This window comes from Branchiostoma floridae, chromosome 16, assembly GCF_000003815.2.
Source record: "Branchiostoma floridae strain S238N-H82 chromosome 16, Bfl_VNyyK, whole genome shotgun sequence".
NCBI lineage: Eukaryota > Metazoa > Chordata > Leptocardii > Amphioxiformes > Branchiostomatidae > Branchiostoma > Branchiostoma floridae.
The window spans coordinates 18,590,789-18,614,685 of NC_049994.1; the positions used below are offsets into that span (position 1 = coordinate 18,590,789).

Here is a 23,897-nt window from a genome sequence, read left to right on the forward strand (position 1 = left end):
TACGTAACCCTACATATGTACATGTACATGGCAACGACGGGAGTAGGGTATTCTCCAAGAGTCGCGAAGATATAGTCGGGATTTTTACCGGCGCGCCCCTGGTTCCGTTTTGAGGCAGGGGTAGGGGTGGGTACCGGTAGAGAAAATTCAGGTCCAGGTGATCAGGTCCGGACCTGAACCTGGACCTGATTCAGTATGTGAAAACTTGTGAATGGACGATACACAAAATAATGGTCCATTTTGCTACAATGGAATCTGTATTGTTAGTATTCGACTCCCAAAGGCGTTTTAAAAATCCTACAAGGCTATCTTGCAGTTCCAAAACAAGCCGCTAGGGGGCCACTTACTCTCGGCATCAAGACCTGTCTTCCACTCAAAAATCATAGGCGCAGCATGTTCAGAACTCGAGATATCCAACCCGGAAGTTCCGCTGCAGTACCATAGCAAGCCGCTAGGAGGCCCAAAATCTAATCATTTCTAGGTCTCATCAATATCCACCCACATACCAAATATCAATACAATCCATTCAGGCGTTCTTGAGTTATGGTGTTTTCCTACAAACATACACACACACACACAAACGCTACCCAAAATATAACCTTCTTGGCGAAGGTAATGATATACACGACTCTCCTTTTCTGGCGTTTTCTGTAGTTTTGTGTCTTTTATATCATATTTTCGTTCCCGAAAGCTGCCGGGTCAGGTCCCGGTTTGGAAATGTGGCCTATGGTGTAACAAGTAGGCTCCCATCCAACCGTTGAGTACAACGTTTGTTTTATTATGTATACCATACTACAGAAACAAATTGTTCTGTTCCAACATAGCTAACTACAACACTGTAAAATTCCATTACACATTAAAGAAACACTGGTGCCCGACAACCTGAATGTAGCATTCAATGATAACGTGCTGTTTGTTTTAAAAAAAAGCTGGTCGCTAAACTTACAACGAAACTGTTCTCATTTTACTTTAACAATAGGTCTTCGATAACGCTATTTATGATGTATCGTTATACAATGTAATACTAAATTATTAACCGCGTGTAACTTACGCTATCATTTTCTTCTTCTAAATCAAAATTGTAAAAGTAACGAGGCCTCAGTAAAACCTGTACCGTTTTCTTCGTGGTCGATGGGTAAACGTGGAGGAAACGGTACCGTAAAAGAACTAGGAAAAGCCATGCCTTCAAGCACCGGAGTTACCAACCTAGGTTTGGTGTGCTCAAAAATCCTTATTAACCCAGAACTAGTACTGTGGTAGAGTGCAATTTGTTTTCACCGAGCACAGTAGGGGCATTTCGCTGGATTTTTAAGGAACCTGCAGATAGACTCAGTGTGCAATTCTTATGTTAGGTGTGACGGGTCGTTCAGTGTAATATAACCAGCTACTGCCGCGCCGCGTGCCTGCGAAGTTGGTTTGTTATGCCGAGGGGCGGTTATACCGGCTATAAAGATACAGATACAAAATAAAAAGCCTGACAAAAACGCCTAAAAACACGTCAAAAACAGCCTTAGCCGCCGCACGTCTGCTTGGTTCTGTTCCCCACACGCGCTCTGTCCCTGGAGTGATGACGTCACACCTAGCACCGTTTATTTGCTCCGCTGGGAGCAAAGGCGGCCTGTCGCCATGGCAACATGATAATCAGTGCTGCTGGGGGAGGGAGGGCGCACTCTCACCAGGAACTGTACCCAACACACACGTACTGAGCGCGTCTGGCGAGGCACACAGCCAGGAATACAGGTGAGAAACGCCGTGATTTCGGTTTTGTGTAGAATAGTGGGGCCCTGAAACCCGATATGTTAGTGAAAGTGTGGGTTCCAAACCGCCTGGCTGGCGTGTCATTAATGTCCGGGGTACAACAGCTGAGCGGTAACCGATCTGGAGTGGGACAAACAAGTTCGGTGGTCCTGCCTTTGTGTTGGACGTGTTTCCTACATGAAACACGGCTTGTCAGGGCGGCAGGGATACAGGTAGGGTTACTGTACGGCTTTAGAACGCCGTGTTACCGTGTGTTGGTGCCATGGCGAGACTTCCAACACAGCCGGATCTCTCTGGCTTCACACGCCGGCCAAAACGTACCCAAACGTAACGGTGTTTACAGCGTACACGCAGACACTAACTAAACCGGATTCTGTATCATTTATTAGTTCCTACGGAACCCCTCCTACTTATTATGGTCCAAAACTTCCTACTAAACTGTGTCTAAACAGAGAAGCTGTCACATTTGTACCTCTGTAATTTCTTAGTCCAGCTAATTCAAAACACATGTTCTTGCATTTACTGGGTGATTGAAAACTGATTGTCAGAGCTGAAGTGGCCACGCAGATGTTTGGGGCTTGGAGAACGGTCACGCAATAGTTACTAACTTGTGGGTACAACATATTCTGTATTTGAGGTAGGGCTGGATGCATCTATACTGTGTGAAAGTCTGTGAGTGATGACAGAGGTTTTTAATTATGTTGTTTTACTCCAAGGATGTCCAAACTCACCCCAGGACCCCCATTTGTTTTTGACACATGGATAAATAAACAAGTAACAGATGTGGAGTTACGGTCATTTGTAGAGATACCAAATTGGCTTTTAGTAATGAATAATAATGTTTTATTGCAAATTCATGCCCATGGGGCTAATTGCAAGTGAAGAAAGACTTAATACATAAAACGAATGAATGTGGTTTAGATACATGTAGATAATCTAAGTTCTACATACAAATATCAAGTGGATGAATGTACATACGGTACAGAATAGGGTACTAAATAATAACAGTAAAAGCACAGTTAGGAACCTCCTGTGGAGTCCAGTGTTGTTGTTGTGATAGTGTCATTGCTACTCTCTATTCTACTGTATATCAGGTTAGATTGGGAGATTGAACAAATCAATCAATTTGCACCTTACCGTGAATTTGATTGTTCACGCCAATAGATAATTGCCCCTTCATTAGATCTAAGGTTCATATAGTGGATAGATGTGGATGATGTAGGTGTGACAAGTCGTTCCATGTATTCTGAACTCTACCTGCAACTACATTTACAACTGTCTCAAGAGGCGAGAAGAAGTTGAACCTGTACATACTAGTATACTTTAGACTTTGTAGTCTCAGTCATGTATCACACCCTACACAAATTGTACTTAGAATTACTAAGAGATGTGTCCTATTCACCTTGACAAGCTTGTTAGAAAGCAAAAATGTACAATAAAGGTCTTCATTCATTCATTCATTAATCTAATTTACACTTTTAATACTGAGAATTGAAGTCATTAGTTTACACTTGAGTATAATGGAATCTGCATTGGATGGCTTCAAAAGGTATTTAAAGTTAGATCAGGAGGCCAGGGCCGTTTTTAGGACCCTCCCTCTGTCCCACAGCAGAAATTCGTTTATTGGAACAGACAAAAAAAAAGAAACCAAACTTCATGTAATTGATAAAAATATGTTTTTTTTTAATCCCAAACAATGAGTGGGATGGAAAAATCTAGTTCAAGAGACAGCCCTTAGTTAGATATGGATTGTTTCAGTGTCAGGGCTCGAAATACTGGGTGCATGTGCACCCAGGTGCACCCAAAATTGGAGCTGTGCACCCAATTATTTTCCCTGGGTGCACAGGGTGCACCCAAATATTTTCTTAGGTTTATGTATGTAAAGATATCAAAGTATACTTAGTATACATGTACATCATATTCTTGACATCTAAGTGTTAGAAAGATAATAAAAATGTCCATTGTTTACGAATTTGATAGCTTGTAACTAAGTTTTATTATTGGGTTATTACTTAAATTCAAGTGGTGCACCCAAAATTTTTTTGGTGCACCCAATTTTTTAAGCAGGGTGCACCAGTGCACCTAATCCCAAAAATGAATTTCGAGCCCTGAGTGTTTTACAGTTATTATGTTTATCACTGTTCACATCCACTTGTACAGTAACGTATGCTATTATCTTTAGGGCACGAACTTGCAAATAAACTTTCTACAGTAATACGAAATTAGTGTCCGAAATGATTGATAATTCCGACCAAATTCGTTTCCAGCGATATCTTGGCTCAACGTTAATTGTAAAATCGTTATTAGGTCAACAAATTATGTAGCAGTCTTCCTACAAGTGCCACAGTGCTTCAGCTCTGAGTACTCTCTAAATGCTTTTCAGGTTTTTTCTTACTTCTCCCATTTGAAAAAAAAAAATAAAAAGAATCCCATTCTTGCAGTTTCGGTTGAATCTACAACAGACTTTGAATGTAACGTTACAGCTTACTTCAAATGGTTGATTTTAGCCCTCATATCTTAGATGGTTTGCAAACGGGCCACATGTAAATAAACAGGTTTTGGCTCACTGAAAAGCTTAGCAATTTGGTCTTCTACTCAGGTGTTGATGTGAATTGTGCTGAAAATTTTAACTTTTGACCAAGTGTTTATATTCCAATTTGTTTCATACACACAGAATATAATACTCAAGCATGTATATACTATGTCTTCAGGGGCGTAAGATATAATAAGTTCATCTTTGTTGCGAATGTTTCAATCCAGAACTGCAAACGTAGCAATAAATCAACTGCAGGCTTTTAGCTAGGATTTTGTAATAGGGAGTCCAGACTTATTGGTGAGTTGCGGTAAGTGACTATTGTAGGGGGGTCTTGGGGCATGGTGCAGAGTTTTTGATGATTTTAAGTAAAAACAGTGCATTCTAAGGTATCCCAAGAGGCAAAAATACTGTTACAGATGTCACAGTAGAAGACTGGGACCACAGATGACCTGGTAGCATCCCTGGACAATCAGAATTTCATGCTTGTCAGAGGATTTTTTCCCCAGAATAGGGCGTCCAGGGGCATCAAATTTCTTGTTATTCTAAGAAAAGTGCGTCCAGATGCTTGGCATTGGAGACACATGTCTATGATATAAGGTCACCCATTAGAAGTTGTGACTATGTATATGATTTTTCACTCAGTCAGTTGAAATAATGTGTCTGCATTCTGGGACAGAAGTCATTCATTCAATTGTTTTCACTGGCTTCACATTCATTGAAGGAATTTGAAGTCTCTAACAGTTGTATGTTTTAATTTTACTTTCAAATTACTAGTACCTGAAATTAGATTTTAACCCTTTTCTGACCAAGGTGTACCATTTGTGACTATAAGGGTATGTAGCAGGGTTGTAGCCAGCAACCGTCCTTCCGTCCTTTGACGGAATTCTGCAGCAGGGGACGGAAATTTTTTTTTTCCCATTCCGTCCTCTGAGAGCAAAATGTAACCCTCAAAATGCAGGAAATAGCATTTCATCAGAGGGTCTAGATTTCAAGATTTTCCTTGGGACCATGCTCCCGAATCCCCCTACGAACATTGCGCCAAAGCCATTGAAAATCGAAGGGACGGAAAATGTTTCTGGCTGGCTACAACCCTGGCATGTAGTATAAGGAGGTTAATCTGAGAGCAGATCTAAAATTGTGATTTGAATTGCTCAAATAAAAACACGATTGATGTTACATTCCCCTTGAAGAAGGACCAAAGTCTGCTGGGATGAACAAGCAGTGGAGGAATGTGTGACAGGTAAGAGTGTTTACCTGGACAGGTGTGCACAGCTTTTACCTGGACAGGTGTGTAACAGGTAACAGTAATGGAGGCCTGATTATGTTAATTAGTCATGACACAACAAAAGCTGACAAGATTTGGTTCAGAAATCAAACTTTAAGATAGAAATCTTTTTTAGCTCCAACAAGTTAGAAATGTTTTTAATGTTTGCAGTTGTAGGCAATGTAAACAAATGATATGTAGAACAATTCTCCAAATGGAACTTTTACAATCTTCAGAAATAGGAAGAAGAAAAAAAAGAAGAAATTCAAATACTGTATATAATTTTGAAACATGCTTTGATGTCAGCTCCAATTTTTCATGCCATTGTAGGAAATAATCCCCAACTTTATGTCAGATTCTCCCAAATGGAAGATTCACACTAGTAATTAATGTAAGCAGAAATAGAGGTAAAAAATTCAAAATATTTATTTTAGCAGCAGTTCAGCAAGTGTGTTCTTTTTGCACGTGAAAAAGCGCTGCTTGGACAGAAAACTTTGTAAACGATGAAGTCAGACTGTGCATTATTTCACAGTCACACATGTGCGTTATACTTATGGGCTCTTATATAATTATCATGAGCTTTGAATAGGGCTTTATTTTCAAAGTTTAACTCAAAAGCCTGACTTGGAAACTGTTCATACAGTTACTATACTATCACATCTATTGATGCAGCAGTGCATTTATCCCACATACTACTGTATAAAAGACACCTGAATCACACAGCTTTCAAAGATTCCTTTGTCCGTACGGTTGTACAGAAACTGGCCTTGTTGTGATACAATACCTCAGGTCCTTTATAGTAGGCCAGGCTTTTACAGTTGTCAGAGGGATAATCTGGATTACGTGTAACAGGACCAGACAGGTAGGCATGGATAGGAAGCTGGCATGTTACGCTGTGAAACACTTTTGTCCTTTGACTCTTACAAACAAGTTCCAACTTGCATAGAAGTTTGCACGTAGCGCAAATGGCTTTGCGGTTAGTATCCCTGCCTCTGAGCAAGACATTGATGAATGAGAATCCAGGCCTGTTGTCACTCATCAAACTTAGACAGTCTTCTTAGTCGGGCATCTTGTCTTTTGCTGTGATGTGTTCCTGGGTTATAAAAACGTGTTAAGTACAGAGATCCAAAATGACACAACTTGGAGTTTTAATTTTGTTTACAGTATTTTAGCATATAATATCAAATATTTCTTAGACCTCATGTTAGTAATGTTGGAAGCCATCATGATACCGTTTATTGTACAATGCCATGCATATGTTGAGCGTACAAAATGTTATGAAATCATACAAATGTAGCATGACAGTTGTAGGGGGGATTATCAGGATTAGTTGTAACAGGACCAGGCAGGTAGGCATGGATAGAAAGAAAGCTGGCATGTTACACAGTGTGAAACACTTTTGTCTGTTGACTCTTGCCGCTGCAAAACACCTTATAAATACATATCTAGTATAGCATGGAGTGCAAATGGCTGTGTGGTTAGTAACCCTGCCACTGGACTGGAAGGTTGACAATGATTGAGAATCCTGGGCCTGTTGTTATGCATCCAAGTTGAACAATCTTAACTTAGAATATCTGCAAATATTCACTCTGGACTTGTAAGTCATTGCTGCACACAAATCTCCTTGCTAGGATTGTGTTCAAGGTGGGTTTGCAAGATCCTGAGTTTTAAGTCTATATAGTATAGTTACTATACACCAATCCAACATGACATATATATAAAACAAGGTTTAACATAATGTGTTAACAGTCTTTTTATAGCAAATAGCCAGTCTTTACTTACATGTTGTAAATAAAGTCTGGTTTGCCAGTAGTTTTAGACCTCCAGCTAGTTTTTGAGGGCTGTCATGGTCGGGGGTAATGGATAATTGTACTTCCTGGAGTGTGATATGGTTTGTTTCATAGCCATTATTGTTGCTATGGCCCTGTTTGTTGGTTGCTAGGATGGTGATTGACAGCTGTCTCTCATGACTGTCATCAGGACCACAGAAATATTCTAATTGTCATTCATCAAATCACACTAAAACCAGGTGTTTCAGATGGTCTGAATTCTATTTCTATGAATCAGAATTCATGATAATATGTGCCAAAAAGTAGTTACTCAAGCAACTGAATATAGTTTTGATACTAATTGTTTTACTCTTTTGATTTAATATCTTATACCATAGTGTGACAAGAGTTGCTCCTTTTTTGATCACCACCATGTACCTGAGACTTCAATTGGTCAGGTTAAAGGCGGTGGGAGGAGAGGGATCATGTTGGGAGGCTGGATGGGTTCAACCTTCCGATTCCGTACCCTTAAAATTTAAGACACAGTGGATAACCACCCACTGCCCCTTCGATCTCAAAGGCTTCTGTACCTTTTTTTACTCAACTCTTCAGTTAAGTTTGTTGAAACTTTGTCTCCAGGAGGAGGGGTGCAGCTGTGAAGGTCGGATGAAGGACGCAGGAATGACCACCATGGCCAGTCGCTTCACCGACGGGAAGATTTCTCAGGAACTGCGAGACATCACCGACGACTCCTACAAGGTGCTTGAAGAGTTTTATCTCTTCCTTTCTTTCTTTTCTGCTTTCTTTCTTTCTTTCCTTCATTCCTTTTTTCTTTGGACAAGTTAATGAATAGTTTTACCAGGCTATTGCATCAAAAGACTCTAAATGCGACAACACCTACTGTAATCGTATCATCTTTTCCTTTTTTCATTTGCTTTCTTTGTTTTGACAACTTCGTGAATAGTTTCATCAGGTTGTTGCATCAAAAGACGCTTTTTACACAACCCTTGCTTTATTTCCATCACCTTCCTCAGGGTCATTCTGACTGGTTTACATGGTACTGCAGCAGTAGGTGGTGCTGCTTACAATTACATATGGGGTCAGAAACGTAAATTTTACATACTAGTTGTACATGTATTACATGTATGTACAGTGATTATTTTATGTGAACTTTGACAATGCATTCCCAAAAATATAAAGGAGTCAGTGTGTTTAACTATGACTGTAAATTAGCAGTTATTATGGTGTAACAAGTTTCATCTACTTCTTTGACCCCTAATAGGACCTCCGCAGACCCAAGCGCGTACGCTTCTACAAGAACGGGGACCGGTACTTCCACGGTCGTAAGTTCCGTATCACGCCACACCGCTACCTGACGTTCGGGGAGCTGCTACAGGACCTCAACAAGGTTGGGAACCTTTTCCTTCACAAAAAGAAAGTTATATACTGTATAAGTCACTGTCTTGTACATATATATACAAAAAGGTGTATACCATATCGCCATACATACCAGCCCACCTGTGGATAGGATCGCCTGAAGGCCAAAGGCCCTATTTAAATCATGTCTTGCCTACCAAAGAAAACACTATTTTAATGCAAATTGCACCAGAATAACAGCACTTGATGTTTGTTCAGATTATTCTATTAGAGTCTGTGTGATAGCTCAAGGTATCACCCTTATCAAATGTTATTGTCCAGGAATAAAAGTGAAAAACTGCTAGAGAACCCTTCTCCTAAAGTCTTCATGACAGCAAAATACAACATTTTCTTATCATCTCCAATGAAAGTATCATTCATAAAGACGTGTTCACACAAAATGTACACCTTTTTATTTGTGTTACATACATGAGACAACCAATTTGGGTGGCTTTAATCACATGTAATTTGTTTGTTATTGACGAGACACATTACACATTATCTAAAACAAAGCATCATTTCTGCATTTTGACAGGTTGTAAACCTCCCGTATGGGGTTAGGAGAATCTACACACCGATCAGCGGGACACAGATAACGAGCGTGGATGAACTGAAGGACGGACAGTCGTACGTTTGTGCCTCGTTCGAGCGTTTCCAGAGGATCAAGTACGGCTCCGAGGAGTACCGTGTGGACTGGAACGCTGGATACGGAGCAAGTAAGTTTAGAAGTTTTCTTTTCTATTTTCATGTACTCATAATATTATCATCATCATCATCTTATACTTTACTAATGAAGTTTGTATAATACCACACATTAAAAAGAAATGTTTGCCTGCTCAAAAATATTTTGAACAACTGAAGTGTGCAATCCTGGGAAACCCATGAAATCCAGTCTATGTCCCATTAGCCAAATTGCAGTAATTTATAATCTGTCTATTGAAATTTATGTTGAAACTAGATACCATAATTTTTATTGATAACAGAATATTTGCACCGAAGAATACAAACACTATGTTTAACTAAAGTCCAGACATGCACCTGTAGAAAAAATTATTTTCAGACATATATATTAAGTTAATGAAAATCAAAGCTGATGTACTGTGAGAGATCTTAAGGTTCATGCCCTTGGATGTGCCCTTGACCTGCCCTTGAGACTCAGCTGTTTAAATGACCTTGTATCGTTGCTGTTTGAACACCTCCGACCCTTCACCTTGAAAGGTCATCCTTGCAAATGAAGGAGTCATCACCTAGCAACTGTAACTAAGGCATAGCCATCACCTAGCAACTGTAACTATGGCAGAACCAATTGGATTGAGTTGGTTCTGATCCTTTTCAGAAATAATTGCTGAACTGGAATGAAAAACATACATCAAAAGTATCAGGGAGTGAATACCAAGTTTCTACGCCATCCCTCTGTTTTCAAGTTGAGCAACACTTTACATTTTGTACTTAGACATGACTGAGATTTTTACTTGAAAATGTTCCAAAGCTCAATTGTATTGTCACAGTGATAATCTCAGAATAAATCGGGACTACATGTACATGTACTTGAAGAGAGGAAAATATTCTGAAAGTCAAGTACATCTTTTCTTCTACTTTTTAAAGTCATGCCATTTCAGTTTCTAACATAAATATGTGTTGTCGTCAGAGTGCCAAGTGCAATTGCCTGCAAAATCCTTAATCCATAGAAAATGACCCATATAATCAAGATGAGAAAAAAGACGTTTTTAACATGTTATCATCCATGATTTGAGTTCTTTCCACCGATGGCTGGTTGTCTCAAGGGCCCAAAGGTAACCTTGGTCCATGGAGAAACTACCAGGGCTATCCCAAACAGGAAAATAAAGTATAGAATTTCAAAGTATGGGACAAGTGTGCTGTGTTTTTACAGCAAGTAACTCTTTCTTGTTTAGTAGGACTGGTTTAATTTGCAGTTTCAGCTACTGACTACTAGCTGATTAACTACTTCTTACAGGACCTGGTATTTGTTTGTCCCCAAGACACCAGGTGAAGCCTCATGCTAGTTTCCTTCTCCAGACCTACAGTCTTGTAGCAGAAAATAGACCGAAAACCAAAGTATGAGTCATACTATGACACTTAACAGTTACTGTTTTTGTGTCAGTTCATACTTTTTGTACACTTTAAGTCCAGTTCATGCAGTCCAATTACTTGTTCCATGTGTATGTGTGTCCCCGGGGCGTTGGGTTAAGTGTAATTACAAGATTAGCCGTGTGTTGTCGAGTGTCGAATTGCCCTGACCGTGCGACTGCCAAGTAAACAAATATTTGTAACTACGCCGTCCCCTCACGCTCCCTGCATATGAAAACAGCTCCAGCTAAGTACCCATTAAGAGACTTACCTACTTAGCTACTCCTGAGTACCTTCAAGGGCTTTTTTTCCTGGTGCACTGGGACAACATTTTACCAGTGCCCGTTCACGTTTGCACAGTTTCTTTCTAAAACTGCATTATCCGGTTTGCTAAAAGTCAACCAATAGGTCCAGTTTCTTCAGGGTTGGGTTTCTTAGGTCAAAGATGAAGTTTTTCTTGAAGGGTTTAGGGATGGAAGTCGTTGAACAAGCGACAGTCAGGCACGGTTGCCATTGGCAACACGGAGGGGTCCTGGCTGTGTTTGGAGACAGTGCGCCATGTTATAACAGGTGGCTGAGTGACCAATCGCAAAGCTTTCTCCTAAAATCACACCGACTCGTTCGCAAAGGTTTTCTCTTTTCCCTGATCTGTTGCTACGGACATACGTGATTGTCTCCGATAAACGTTTGTTGGATGTTCGGCTTAAAGCGAGAGGATCCGGCGCTTCTTCATTGGGGGCATGTGAGACCCGGGCGCTACAGATGTGAGAGTAACTCACGTTCGGTCGCTTCGGACCCGACACCGCTGGGGACCATGGAGGGTGGGCCTGACGTGTATCGCAGATACGTCTGGGGGCCGCGCAAGCCTGCCAGTAAGTCTGGGTTTTCTTTAGACTTCAGGAATAGCAGTAACTGATTTTTCTTCCTATGTTGAAGAAAAGTTGTCTTTCGTAACAGCATCTCGTCTTGACAGGGTTTCAAAATAATGATGTAGGCTGTTAAGTAATTAATAGATCATGTCTGTGTGTCTGGGACTTTATTATTAGTAAGTAAGTCTGTGTTTTCTTTAGACTTCCTTCTCTGCTTTCAAGAATAGAAGTTCAAGCTTTTTCTTGTTACATTGTCGAAGAAAATTTTCTTCCGTAACAGCATCTCTAAAGGAAATCTTGACCGACAGTTTAAGGGTTCCGAATGATGGAGGCTGTAGTAAGTTAAATCATATCTGTGTGTCTGGGACTTTATCATGTAAGTCTGTGTTTTCTTTAGACTTCCTTCTCGGCTTTCAGGAATAGCATTTGCGAATAAATATTCTTGGTACATTGTCGAGGAAGAGATAGGTTGTCTTCTGTAAGTGTCACATCTGAAGAGAGTAGATCAGGGTATACTTGTAAGTCTTGCAAGACATTTTCCAATATTTAGGGTTTTGAATAATGAAGGTTTTGTAAGTTATTCATATCTGTGAGTCTGAGACTTTTTTTTTAGTCATTGTTTCTTTTTCCTCATTTTTGTGGAACTGTACAACAGGAGAAAACCTTAATTTGCATAACTGCATACTGTTTCAATATCCCTGTAAACTATGAAGTATAGTAGAGAGGAAAGACTGCAACAATTGTCATCTATATAAGTTACAAAGTGAATAGCTTTTCAGATAGTCAGAAAATCGAAAAATGACATTCTAGATTAGTTATGAAACTTATGATGCCATTTGAACACTGGACTGGAATTTTGGAATCTGATTTAAGATTTTGACTTTTGTAAGTCTTTCTGTCCGGTAGAGTTTTAACATCTTAGTCATTCCATGCAAGTAGTCAGAAGTCATTTGGAGTTTCTCAATGACGGATCCATGACTGTTTGTAGAATGTCTTACTACCGGGGTCTTTGACTGAGCAAGTAACAGTTGGTACACACAGCTGGGGTTTGGTGTAAAAGCTCATCATTTGTAACCAAGAGAGGAAGTTCGTACAATTTGCACTTGAAATGGGGAAGTCTGCTCTTTTTTTTTTTAACAGAATGATCTTGTTACAACCTTGTCAAACTTCAAGTCAGCGTATCGGTGTAACCAAACAGCACGTGCCGTAGATGATTATATTACATCGCAGTCGTCACAGCTTGTGACCTAGCTTCTGCATAGTCAGCTCTAAATTTTCATAAGTTTCCATTTACTTTAAATTTTTGAAAGAAGTGATTTTCGAAAACCTCAATTTTTGGTTCTCTTGATAACACTGAAAACTGCACTCAGTTGTTCTTCTTTCTGTGTCAGGCACCATGTCAACATACTGGTTGGTATGGCTACCACCTTGTTTGTCTTTTTCAGTTGGACTTTTTCTTACGCTTTCTTAAGGAAAAGAACTAGTCTAGACATTTCAAGTCTTAGCAAATGCTGGATACAGTCAAGTGTACTTGAATGTCCAGATTTGTAGGACACTGTGTTTTTTAAGAACGTTTGTTGTTCTTGAGGAAAAAAAACTTCGCATGACCAGCCTGGGTTGGTGACCCCAGCATGCTTCACACTCCCGGTAGCCATGGCAACCCCGGAACCTGACCCCTGACCTGTCTGCTGCATGCTCCGTCGATTCTTAACGCGGATGTTTGCCGGGCAACGACGTGCGTCATCTGAATAGAGCTGAGGACCAACAAGAGCTCTGCTTGTCGTTTTTGCATCACATGACCACAATGTTGAACAGGTCTCTTTGACGTAAATCTTAGATATAGTTTATTTTTACCTCCATGAAAAAATGGAGGTATAGTTTTGAGTGTGTCTGTGTGTGTGTTTGTGTGTTTGTGTGTGTGTGTGTTTGTGTGTGTGTCTGTGTGTCCGCATATTTGTGGTCATCATAACTTGAGAACCTCTTGATGGACTACGATGATATTTGGTATGTAGGTGGGGGTTGGGAAGACGAAGGTCAAGGTCAATTTTGGGCCCCCTGGTGTGTGGCCTTGGTACTGCAGCGCAACTTCCGGTTTTGCTATCTCGGTGTTCTGAACATGCTATGGTCAAGATTTTTAAGCATTAGATAGCTCTTGTGCTCAGGAAAAAATTACGTAAGTTTGGGCCCCCTAGCGTCTAGTTTGGGAATAGCAGGGGCATTTTTGTCAAAAACTTCTGACGAGGATAACTCAAGAAGGGAACAACGGATTTTCATCATTTTTGGTATGTAGGTACCTTAGACAATTTTGTACAAGATTAAATACTAATTATGCAAAATAGGAGTACATTTGCATAATTAATGAGGATATTATATCATGGCAGTTTTTTCAATGTATCTCTTGTCCTGGATGTGATATGGTCTTGACATTTGGCTGGTAGATAGCTTGCAGTGTCATGACAAAGTGGGGCAGGTTTCAGCCCCCTAACATTTAATTGCGGAACTGCAGGGGCGTTTTTGTCAAGACATTCTAAAGAGGATAACTGCAGAAAGGATTGATGGATTGGCATCATACTAGGCATGCGGGTACCTTAGGCAAATATGTTCATAATGATATACATTTTATGCAAATGAGGACTAAATTTGCATGATTAATGAGGAAATTGTATAATTCCATTGTTTTCAATAACTGGACTTCAATAAATGTAACACATGTTAACTATGATAGGTGGAATATAAGCAGATACCAAATATGGTAATGAGGAACTTATTTGCATAATTTATGTAAAAATTGCAAAACGCTTTATGATTAATAATGGGAATTTTATAATGGTGACATGTGTACGTTAGTCAATGATGAACAATACCATGCATAAATTATGTTAATGTGCTAGTCAATTGCATGAAATTTACGAAAGCTCTAAATTTTCATGGAGGTATGAGGTCGCCGAACTCTAGTTGTTTGTTGTGTTTTACCAGAATTCTTTTCAACTCTTATAGCTGCAACTATGCTTTCTTTCACAGGGTTATTCTTGATATATTCAGACTGTTAGATTTTGTATTTGCGTCATCTGAATAGAGCTGAGGACTCACAAGAGCCCTGCTTGTCGTTTTTGTATCACATGACCAAAAAGTTGAACAGGTCTCGTTGACGTAAACCTGTGAATATATTGTTTATTTTTATGTTGTTGTGATTTTTTAGCAGACTTTGTTTAACTCTTGCAACTGCAACGGTTATGCTTTTTCTCAGGGTGTCAGACTGTGTTAGATTTTGTATTTGCACAAAAATGCCATGTATGACAGCAAATATGACATTGTTTTGACCATCACTACATGAAAACTTTCCATCCTACGTAGATTACAGTGGTGCACATATTGACATAAAGACCACGGTGGATTCTGAATTGTCCCCTCTTCTCTGCTATGTGCACTTGAACCTCCTTTGGTCACACCCCCGTAACAAGGGCAAGGACACTTCACAGGGCTCCAGGCCTCACATCAACTTTAGTGTTAAACAGACACATCGACAAGCTTCATGCCAAGGGTCTGCAGGGCAGTCTATATCATATGACACATAGAAATATAGTTTGTTCCCAATGATTAACACTAGAATTGTATATTATCAGGTTGCATGTGAAGATACCCCTACTATATCACTGGGTATAAGTCTGTATTCTGCTTAGAAGATGTTCGATATCCGACTGGTTTTTGATGTGTAACACAATTGCAGTTACCTGAGGCAACAGAAGTCGTGATAGACCAAGGAAATCTTGAAAGGAGTGTGTTAAGAAGGACATGACAGTCTGTGGCCTTGCCAGTGTGAGAGAGCTGGACAGAGCTGCTTGGAAGCGCGGTGTGAAGACTAGCCAATCCCTGTCCACCTGTTGTCATGTACCCCCGCAGCAGTATGATTAAATACTAAATAGCACTATTAACATATAAATTATCAATAAACTGGTGGATGTACCAACTGATAAGTATGTAACACCAGCTCAAAAAAGAACTTGAAGCAGTTATGCCTTTCAAGAGTCTAGAGATTTAAGTGTGATTATGACCATTAGCTACATTGTATTTCACCACACAGAAAATAAGATCTTACACTGCTTTTTTTTTCATTTCTTTTCAGAAGCAAAGAACCCTTTGCAGGATCCGAGCCACTGGACAACCGGCAAATATTCCCTCCACAATGACTACAATCCCCGCGCCACGTACCCTCCGAGTACAGGGGGTCGTAGTTCGTTTGGGCGGGCGCCCCAATCCGGTTCTGGGACGTTCGGTCCCCCCAAACGGACCAACAGCCACACTGTCCACTCTGACAACAGCCCTCTCAAACCGAAAGTCATCACGGTCGTGCGTAACGGCGACCGACCGAGAACTAAGATCACGATTCTCCTGAATCGTCGGTCGGTACAGACTTTCGAACAGCTGATCGCTGACATATCCGAGGCCCTCGGTCAGCCGAGGTGGAAAAACAACCACGTGAAGAAACTCTACAACCTAAAGGGAAGGGAAGTGAAAGGGATCGGGGATTTCTTTCGAGAGGATGACATGTTTATTGCGACGGGTAGGGAACAGATAACTACAAGCGATGTGCAAGACATTCTGGAGGAGGTCTTTCCTGATAGCCCTTACGCTCAGAACCTTGTAAGACGAAATCAAGGCAAACAGAAGGCACGTCGGCAAAACCACGATTTCAGACATGACCCTGGTCTACTAGAGGTGGACAGGGAAAGACGGGAACGAATCAGCAGAGTTGAAAAGGAGAGAGAACTTGCCAGACAGATGGAGAGAGAGAGGGAAAGAGCAAAGGAGGACGAGAGAGAGAAGGCAAGAAGATGGGAGGAGGAGAGAAGACGAAAAGAACAGAAGGCGTTAGGAGAGAATGCGAAGAAAAATACGAGGAAAAAGGCTGGCCAAGATCAAGGACTTGCAGACTATAGACTCTGGATGGAACAGAAAGAGAGAGAGTGGCAGAGAGAAATTGAGGAGAGAGAGCGGATGTGGAGGGAGGAGGAGAGACAGTGGAGGGAGATGATGGAGGAAAGGGAGAGAATGTGGCATGATGAGGATGAGCAGAGGAGAAGAAGATGGAGAGAGGAGGACATAGAGAGAGAGAGAAGAATCCGTGAAGAAGAGATTGAGAGAGAACGAAGGAAGTGGCAAGATGAACTTGAGAGGGAACGGAGAAGGAGAGTTGAGGAAGAGAGACAGCTGGAGATCATGCGAGACGAAGAGCGGCTCCAACAGGAGAAGGAAAGAGAGAGGATCAGGAAGCAATGGGAGGATGAGGATCGAAGGAGGGAACGAGAGAGACAGGAAGAGAGGAGGCGGTGGGGTGAGGATGACCACCGGCCGGGAGGGAGATGGAAGCCGGAGAGAAGAACAGACGGACACAATCAGAACGGACACAACTGGTCGGACGACGAGGATCTCTCGCGACTGCAGGACGGTTTGGAAGGGAGGCGGAACTATCCGGACGGTCCCCGCGCGAAGTCGTCAAAAGATCAGCATGGCAACAAGAAGGCGAAGAGCAGGGCTTTCACGATGGGCGACGACACGAAGGGGTACCGACCAAAGACGTGGCTGTCAAAGCACAAGGTGGACCCGCGCAAACAGGTAACCATTGTTGAGTTGCCTTGTAGTTACTGTACAAAGATGTGTGCTTTTTAGATCTTATTTGGTTATGTGCGTGGCATGTTTTTCTCTGTTTCTGTTTGCTCAAATGCAAAATTTTATGTGTTATTAACAGTACTGTTAACACTGATAAACCCTTATTGCCCGGTAGATATGATATAAGTATTTTACATTGTTAGTTAAACTTTAACTCTTGCTTCCTGCAGACGCCAATCCCTTATTCATCTACAATTTTGACAATTTTGGTGATCAAATACGTTTGTAAAGGCTGCTGTTAGTTCATTTTCGATTTTTTTCTTGCTTTCTGTCACATATTTCTGGGTGAGTATGCGATGTGACCTTATGATATTTTACCCCAATGTCCGATTCATGTTATAATAGATGATGCGATTATGCCATGGACTGAATGGGAAATGGTTTGGGTTATCAGAATTTTATGCAAATCTCAGTCTTTGATATGCCAATATGCAATTAGTTGTGTCCACTATATAACATTTACTATTATGTACCTTTTTAATGACAACAGGTCACTGAGAAAGAGATGAAAGCGCGATACGAGATCGGTAAGACGATCGGAGACGGGAACTTCGCAGTCGTCAAGGAGGCCAAGCTGAAGAACACGGACTCTGAGTACGCCTTGAAGGTATGTATATTTGTTTATTTTTTATTTCAGGCACCGTGGCCCATACACAAATACATGTATGTACATTTAAAAACAGTATGAGCAATCAAGGTATGAAAACAAAGTCAAATGTTTTGGGTCGTTTTTCTATGATCATATTGTTGAGCCTACCTAAGTTTATAAGTTATTACTTTTGGTGGCTTGCTCAAATCATTAAAAATGAGTTTGTTGTCTGTTGATGGTGATTTTTGATCCCTGCGAAGCTTTGAAGATCTCTTACTGCAATGTTTGATACGGAAAGTCATTACTGGCTGAATCCTATGCAGCTGTTATATTTTGTTGGTAGCACCAATATATAAAGGGTCCATTTGCAACTAGTACTTGTTTCTGCATTATTTTCAAATGCCCAAAGTATGAAATAAAATTCAAATTTATAGAAAAAATGCTTTACCAAGATGTGCATCTTTACATGCTAAGATGCAAATTTGCTAATTTGAGTAAACGTCGATATCATATGGATTGTCTGAACCAGAATGTTAGTGCTCCTCTCAGTATCATACAGATTGTCTAACAAGTATGTTTCTAGTTTTAATGCCCTAATGTTGTGTTGTGTTCCCCTAAAGATCATCGACAAGTCCAAGTTAAGAGGGAAGGAGGACATGGTGGAGAATGAGATCGCCATCATGAAACACTGTCAGCACGAGAACATCGTGCAGGTAAGGCGCTTGCTTTATTTATTGAAGACGTTGAGACGACTTTACTGAAAAAATTCATAAGAAAAATGCCACTAATCTTTCTGGACTTGTCGACAGACATTTCTTACAAATACATGTGTAACAATAAAATAAGCATCATGTACCAGCTCTCACTAATATGTATTTTGTACTATGTACGTACAGTAAGAGAAAAAACCTACATGCTTATGAATTTTCATAAGATTTAAATCAGTCCTACTGCATTGTTGTTAAAATGATTATTGCCGCAGTCAAGTCATTTCAAGTTCAGTTGAGAGGACTGTTTGCAGAATTCAGAATTTTTAAAGGATGTTAAAGTTTGAGCAGTCTTCAGTGCTACATGTATATATAGATGCTTAAATATTTCACCATGGTCTGCAATAGCCAGATATATAATACACAGGCATGAGTTTTCTGACATCTTTTTCTACGATTACGACATATTCCTGCAGCTGTTCGAAGAGTACGAGTCTGAACACGACATCTATCTGGTGATGGAATACGTGAAGGGCGGGGACCTGTTCGACGCGATCACGGAGAGCGTGAAGTTTACGGAGAGGGACGCAGCCTCGATGGTGAAGGACTTGGTCAGTGCTCTGGCCTTTCTGCACAGTAAGAACATTGTACACAGGGACCTCAAGCCGGAAAACCTGCTGGTAAGGGGCTTTTATTCATCTTTTTGACATGTCACAATCGGTTAAAGATCTAGTTAGCGCCCTGCACAGTAAAAACATTGTACACAGGGACCTCAAGCCGGAAAACCTGCTGGTAAGGGGCTTTTATTCATCTTTGTCAACGTTCGTTTGTTACAAAATCAGTTGAAAAATTAGTTTGCATCTTCTATAAAATGAAGTGAAGGAACTGGTTAGCACCCTGGCCTTCCTGCATAGTAAGAACATTGTACACAGGGACCTCAAGCCGGAAAACCTGCTGGTAAGGCACATTTGTTGTAGACCTACAATCAAACCTGTACACATCTACACGGTCAAGGACTTCCTGGCAAATGTGGTCACTTGTTGGTGGTCCCTTCCATGATTCTTCCCATGTACCACCTGTCCAGGGACCTGATTTTCGTGGTCCCCAGAGTGACCTTCTTTGGAATTTCAACTGTATTTGTATGATGCTTGTAACACACTCAAAGGAAGCCATTTTTGGTGAACATGATGAAACTGAGTGTACCAAAAAATCTTTGATATATATAATATCTTTGTTGACGTTTGTTACAAAATCAGTTGAAAAATTAGTTTGCATCTTTCATAAAATGAAGTGAAATTATTGTGAGCAAGCCGGATAAAGAATAATTGGAAGCCATTAAGAAATAATGCAATTTTCAAATCAGTTTTAAACGATTGAAGATGGAATTTACATGAAATGAAAAAGAAAAATCTCTTGAACACAGGTCCAAAGGCTTGGCAAATTTTATGAATGGTCACTCCTTTGACTAGCTGTCAGAATGAAATTAAATGACATGAACTGACATGAAATCTAGGAGACAGTCCTATGATTTGATACCCTTCCTTTTCGACACTCCTGTAATGGTAGGGTTAGGGTTTGAGAGGGAGGGGTGGTTACTTAAATTGTTAGGATGTTAGAACATAGGGGTGTAACCTGACAAGTTACAAAATGAAACTGTTACTAAAAGTTGACATTTTTCCCCCCAGGTCCAGAAGAACCGAGACGGCACTGCGACCTTGAAGCTGGCGGACTTCGGCCTGGCCATGGAGGTCATTGAACCCATCTTCACTGTCTGCGGAACCCCCACCTACGTAGCACCTGAGATTCTGGGGGAGGAAGGTGGGTGGTTAGGATTAAGTTAGATAAGCCTAATTATGTTAATTAATTAGATAAAACTTGTGGAATTTAGAAGAAGTATGATAATGTTGAAATCAAAGTATAAGTGTGATTGTGTTGAAATCCAGTACAATGTACATTTGAATGTTGCTACATGTACTTTTATTCTGAGAGCAGACATTGCACCAGGCATAAATGGTTTATACAATGTAGTTGCAGAGAAGCTGTTGTGAATATGTCTTCGACTCAATTTATTTGCCGACCCGATTGTGATGCAACTCAAGGGAATTGGATGAACGTAAATGTGTCATGTGTAGTAGTCACTGTCACAGTGGCATTTTCTGTGGACTAGGATCTACAAAAGAGGGCTTATCAGACCAACATGCTACTACCATATTTAAAGGGTTTTGTATTATGTGAAAAACCCTTTGTTAGATCAGCTCCAACCTCCCTCTTTTCTAGGGTAATTGTTCTTCTTCTATGGCATTATGATAACATTGTTACAATCCTTTTCCTTTCCTATGTTTAGGTCTGGAAGTTCAACCAGAATATGTAGATGGCTGGCATATGTTGTTTACATGTTTGTTTACTTGTTTGTTACCTAGGTTACGGCCTGGAGGTGGACATGGTGGGCCACGGGAGTGATCACGTACATCCTGCTCTGTGGCTTCCCTCCGTTCCGGAGTTTGGAGCGGGTGTTTGTTATTTACATGTTTGTTTACATGTTTACTTGTCTGTTACCTAGGTTACAGCCTGGAGGTTGACATGTGGGCCACAGGTGTGATCACCTACATCCTGCTCTGCATTTTCCCGCCATTCCGGAGCCTGGAGCGGGTGTTTGTTATTTATATGTTTGTTTACATGTTTGTTTACTTGCCTGTTACCTAGGTTACGGCCTGGAAGTGGACATGTGGGCCACAGGCGTGATCACGTACATCCTGCTCTGTGGTTTCCCTCCGTTCCGGAGTCTGGAGCGGGACCAGGAGGAGCTGTTCCAGATCATCCAGACGGGAGAGTACGAGTTCCTGTCACCCTACTGGGACAACATCTCTGACTGTGAGTCTGTCTGTTTGTTTGTTTATGTGTTTGTTTTTCTTTGTTTGTTTGTTTGTTTTGTTCTCCACAATGGAGAGTACGAGTTCCTGTCTCCCTACTGGGACAACATCTCCGACTGTGAGTCTGTCTGTTTTATTCATAGTGAGCAATTGTGCTGGTCTCAATCATGATGTTTCTGACCTAGGGGGAAGAGTTGCTGTTACAGTTCCAATCATGTAACCCGTAACCTTGAGTGGCCTTCAGGCCTTGTTGGTGACCATTGAGTAAAAAAAAAAAACATTCTTGTTTTGTTTTTCACAATGATGAATGAAAACAGCATCTCTGCCATTTTGGTTTTGGATTATCTCCTGTTTTTCTTCTTTTCTTTAAGAACTGTATTTTTACCAAACGAGACAACTTCTTTATTCAAATCTAGCCTTGTTTGGCAGTTTATCTTCGATTGACCTTCAAAATGACCTTCAAGTTTAACCAACCTGACAGCTGTCAGATATCTGAGCTGCGACAAGTGATCTTTAATTGTCAAATAACCTTAAAGTGAATGTGACTGTCAATAAAAGAAGAAATGACCTTCAATTGACCTTACAATGACCTACCCTTGACCTTCTCCCCACAGCTGCCAAAGACCTGATTAACCACCTGCTTGTGGTGGAGCCTCAGCAGAGGTACACGGCACAGCAGGTCCTGGCGCACCCCTGGATACGCAGCGAGGGCAACTTCAAGGTGAGACCTCAGTACTCAGTACAGACCCTCATAACTGTTCTTCAAATTAGTTAGAACATCTTGGATAAACAGATTACTGGAAGGTGTACGCGTAGAAACTGGGTATTTAAGATGATTTTTATGAAGTCGACAGTTGGTGGTTTCAATTGCAATATTTTCAATGCATATTATATTGAAAGTATTGCACTCTGAAACCAATTCATCTGTTGATTACTGAGTGATAAATACTGTAAATGCAGAGACTTTTGCGGTGGATCAATGTTCGCGGTTTTCGCGGTGGCCGCTTCACCGCTCACTTAAAACCACCGCGAACATTTTTCCATGGCAGTAAGACTAAGAGACTACAGTGCATGGTGCTACCGTGAACTTAAAACCACCGTGAAAAGTGCTTTTTCCCGCTGCCGCGAAATTAAATCCCCGCGAACTGCATTTGCAGTACCCTATTTCCAAAAACAATGGATATGGGCTTCTCCATGGATAAAGTTGAACTTGCCTTATGTGCCAGAGAGGTAGATTTAAATACTTGAAGTCAATGAATTGAAAATCTAAATCTCCTTTTCTTTTTCTTTTCCCTTTCTTCAGACCGTCCCAAACCTACAACGAGAGATCACCCTGAACTTGGAGAAGAACTTCAAGCACAGGCCGAGGAACGGGCACATCTAAGACATGAGAGTACTTCAAATTAATTACTTACCCAAGATAGATGTCGATGAAGGTTAGATATGCCAAATAGCAGGTTCTTAAGCAACTTGATAAGATTTTGGAATTGGTCAGATGTTTCATTAGCATCCACTATCTTTTGTCAAGTAGCATCAGATACCTTTCATCTGATGAGTGACAGTGAGGGAATCTGGTGAAGAGCAAGTATTATACCCTAACTTTTGGGCATCAATTCATAGTTCAGGTTATAAAACTTGCTCTGCTACATATCTGCTCAGTGCCACTAACAAAAGGCATTGAGTGGATGCTACTCGAAATGTCTATAGGTTTCTAAATCATATCCGGTTGCTTTAATAACTGCTATTTATTGTAAGAAAGACTGTTTGTTCACCTTCAGCAAAAAAAACTGAATTCACTTTACATAGGCCGGTGCAATATTCTGGCTGTGTTATACTGTTACCATGACATATGATATTTAACAGTGTATGATGTTAAAAAGTGTATAATATTATGTAACAGTATGTGCATGTGTATATGTATAATGTATGCATATCAAAGCTTAAGTTAACTTGACTTTTGAAATCTGGACAGAGAAGGGATAACATATCAATGTAATGTTAAGCAAACCCCAATGTCGATAGCTCCAGATTTCTTGTATCTCTCTAACTTTGTACAAAACTATATATGCAAACATCATGTTGCAAAGGCACCGCCATTTCTTCCATGACCAAAAGTGAAAGATTCAGCTGACAAGTAGTGAAGTTTGCACTGTATAAAAAGAAGTCCCAGGGTAGCCTTTATTTAGGCTTTGGGTTGTTTTCAACGTGTCTAGAGCATGGAAGGTGGAGCCCAACCCTTTTACCTTCCTGACTGAAGTTAGGGTTTCATTATAACAATCTTTATTGACAACGACAAAAGTACAGCGATTTTCGTAAGGTCTACATGAATAATAACTACTTACAGTACAACTAAACACATATATA

General features: G+C 40.6%; 2 protein-coding genes across 3 annotated transcripts; both read left to right on the forward strand.

Annotated features, from left to right (window-relative positions):
* The first annotated feature begins 1,783 nt into the window (after positions 1–1,783).
* Positions 1,784–10,102, forward strand: LOC118403061 (serine/threonine-protein kinase zyg-8-like). Its single transcript, XM_035801497.1, has 5 exons — positions 1,784–1,970; positions 7,967–8,086; positions 8,610–8,765; positions 9,279–9,459; positions 10,080–10,102. The coding sequence occupies exons 1-5, from the start codon at positions 1,797–1,799 to the stop codon at positions 10,100–10,102; spliced, it is 654 nt and encodes a 217-aa protein (XP_035657390.1). The 5' UTR covers positions 1,784–1,796.
* Positions 10,103–11,162: 1,060 nt separating this feature from the next.
* Positions 11,163–22,930, forward strand: LOC118403790 (serine/threonine-protein kinase DCLK3-like). Of its 2 annotated transcripts, XM_035802587.1 has the most exons (10): positions 11,163–11,703; positions 15,824–17,313; positions 17,858–17,974; positions 18,577–18,669; positions 19,140–19,343; positions 20,349–20,481; positions 21,367–21,500; positions 21,618–21,651; positions 22,148–22,254; positions 22,837–22,930. In XM_035802587.1, exons 1-10 carry the CDS (start codon positions 11,526–11,528, stop codon positions 22,915–22,917), a joined length of 2,571 nt encoding a protein of 856 aa, XP_035658480.1. In that variant the 5' UTR covers positions 11,163–11,525; the 3' UTR covers positions 22,918–22,930. The 2 variants fall into 2 exon arrangements, with proteins under 2 accessions (XP_035658480.1, XP_035658479.1); XM_035802586.1 differs by lacking the exon at positions 21,618–21,651 and having other exon boundaries at positions 11,168–11,703; positions 21,367–21,534.
* The last annotated feature ends 967 nt before the right edge of the window (positions 22,931–23,897 follow it).

What these genes read in the sequence shown, in the direction of transcription:
- LOC118403790 (XM_035802587.1), top strand. Translation starts at nt 11,526, where the DNA reads ATGTTCGGCTTAAAGCGAGAGGATCCGGCGCTTCTTCATTGGGGGCAT. An exon ending in TCCAGACGGGAGAGTACGAG is followed by an intron (nt 21,501 to 21,617) that starts TTCCTGTCACCC and finishes GGAGAGTACGAG; the next exon opens with TTCCTGTCTCCCTACTGGGA. An exon ending in GCAGCGAGGGCAACTTCAAG is followed by an intron (nt 22,255 to 22,836) that starts GTGAGACCTCAG and finishes CCCTTTCTTCAG; the next exon opens with ACCGTCCCAAACCTACAACG.
- LOC118403061 (XM_035801497.1), top strand. Translation starts at nt 1,797, where the DNA reads ATGTTAGTGAAAGTGTGGGTTCCAAACCGCCTGGCTGGCGTGTCATTA. An exon ending in TCAGGGCGGCAGGGATACAG is followed by an intron (nt 1,971 to 7,966) that starts GTAGGGTTACTG and finishes CTTTGTCTCCAG; the next exon opens with GAGGAGGGGTGCAGCTGTGA. An exon ending in GAACGCTGGATACGGAGCAA is followed by an intron (nt 9,460 to 10,079) that starts GTAAGTTTAGAA and finishes GATCCTTTTCAG; the next exon opens with AAATAATTGCTGAACTGGAA.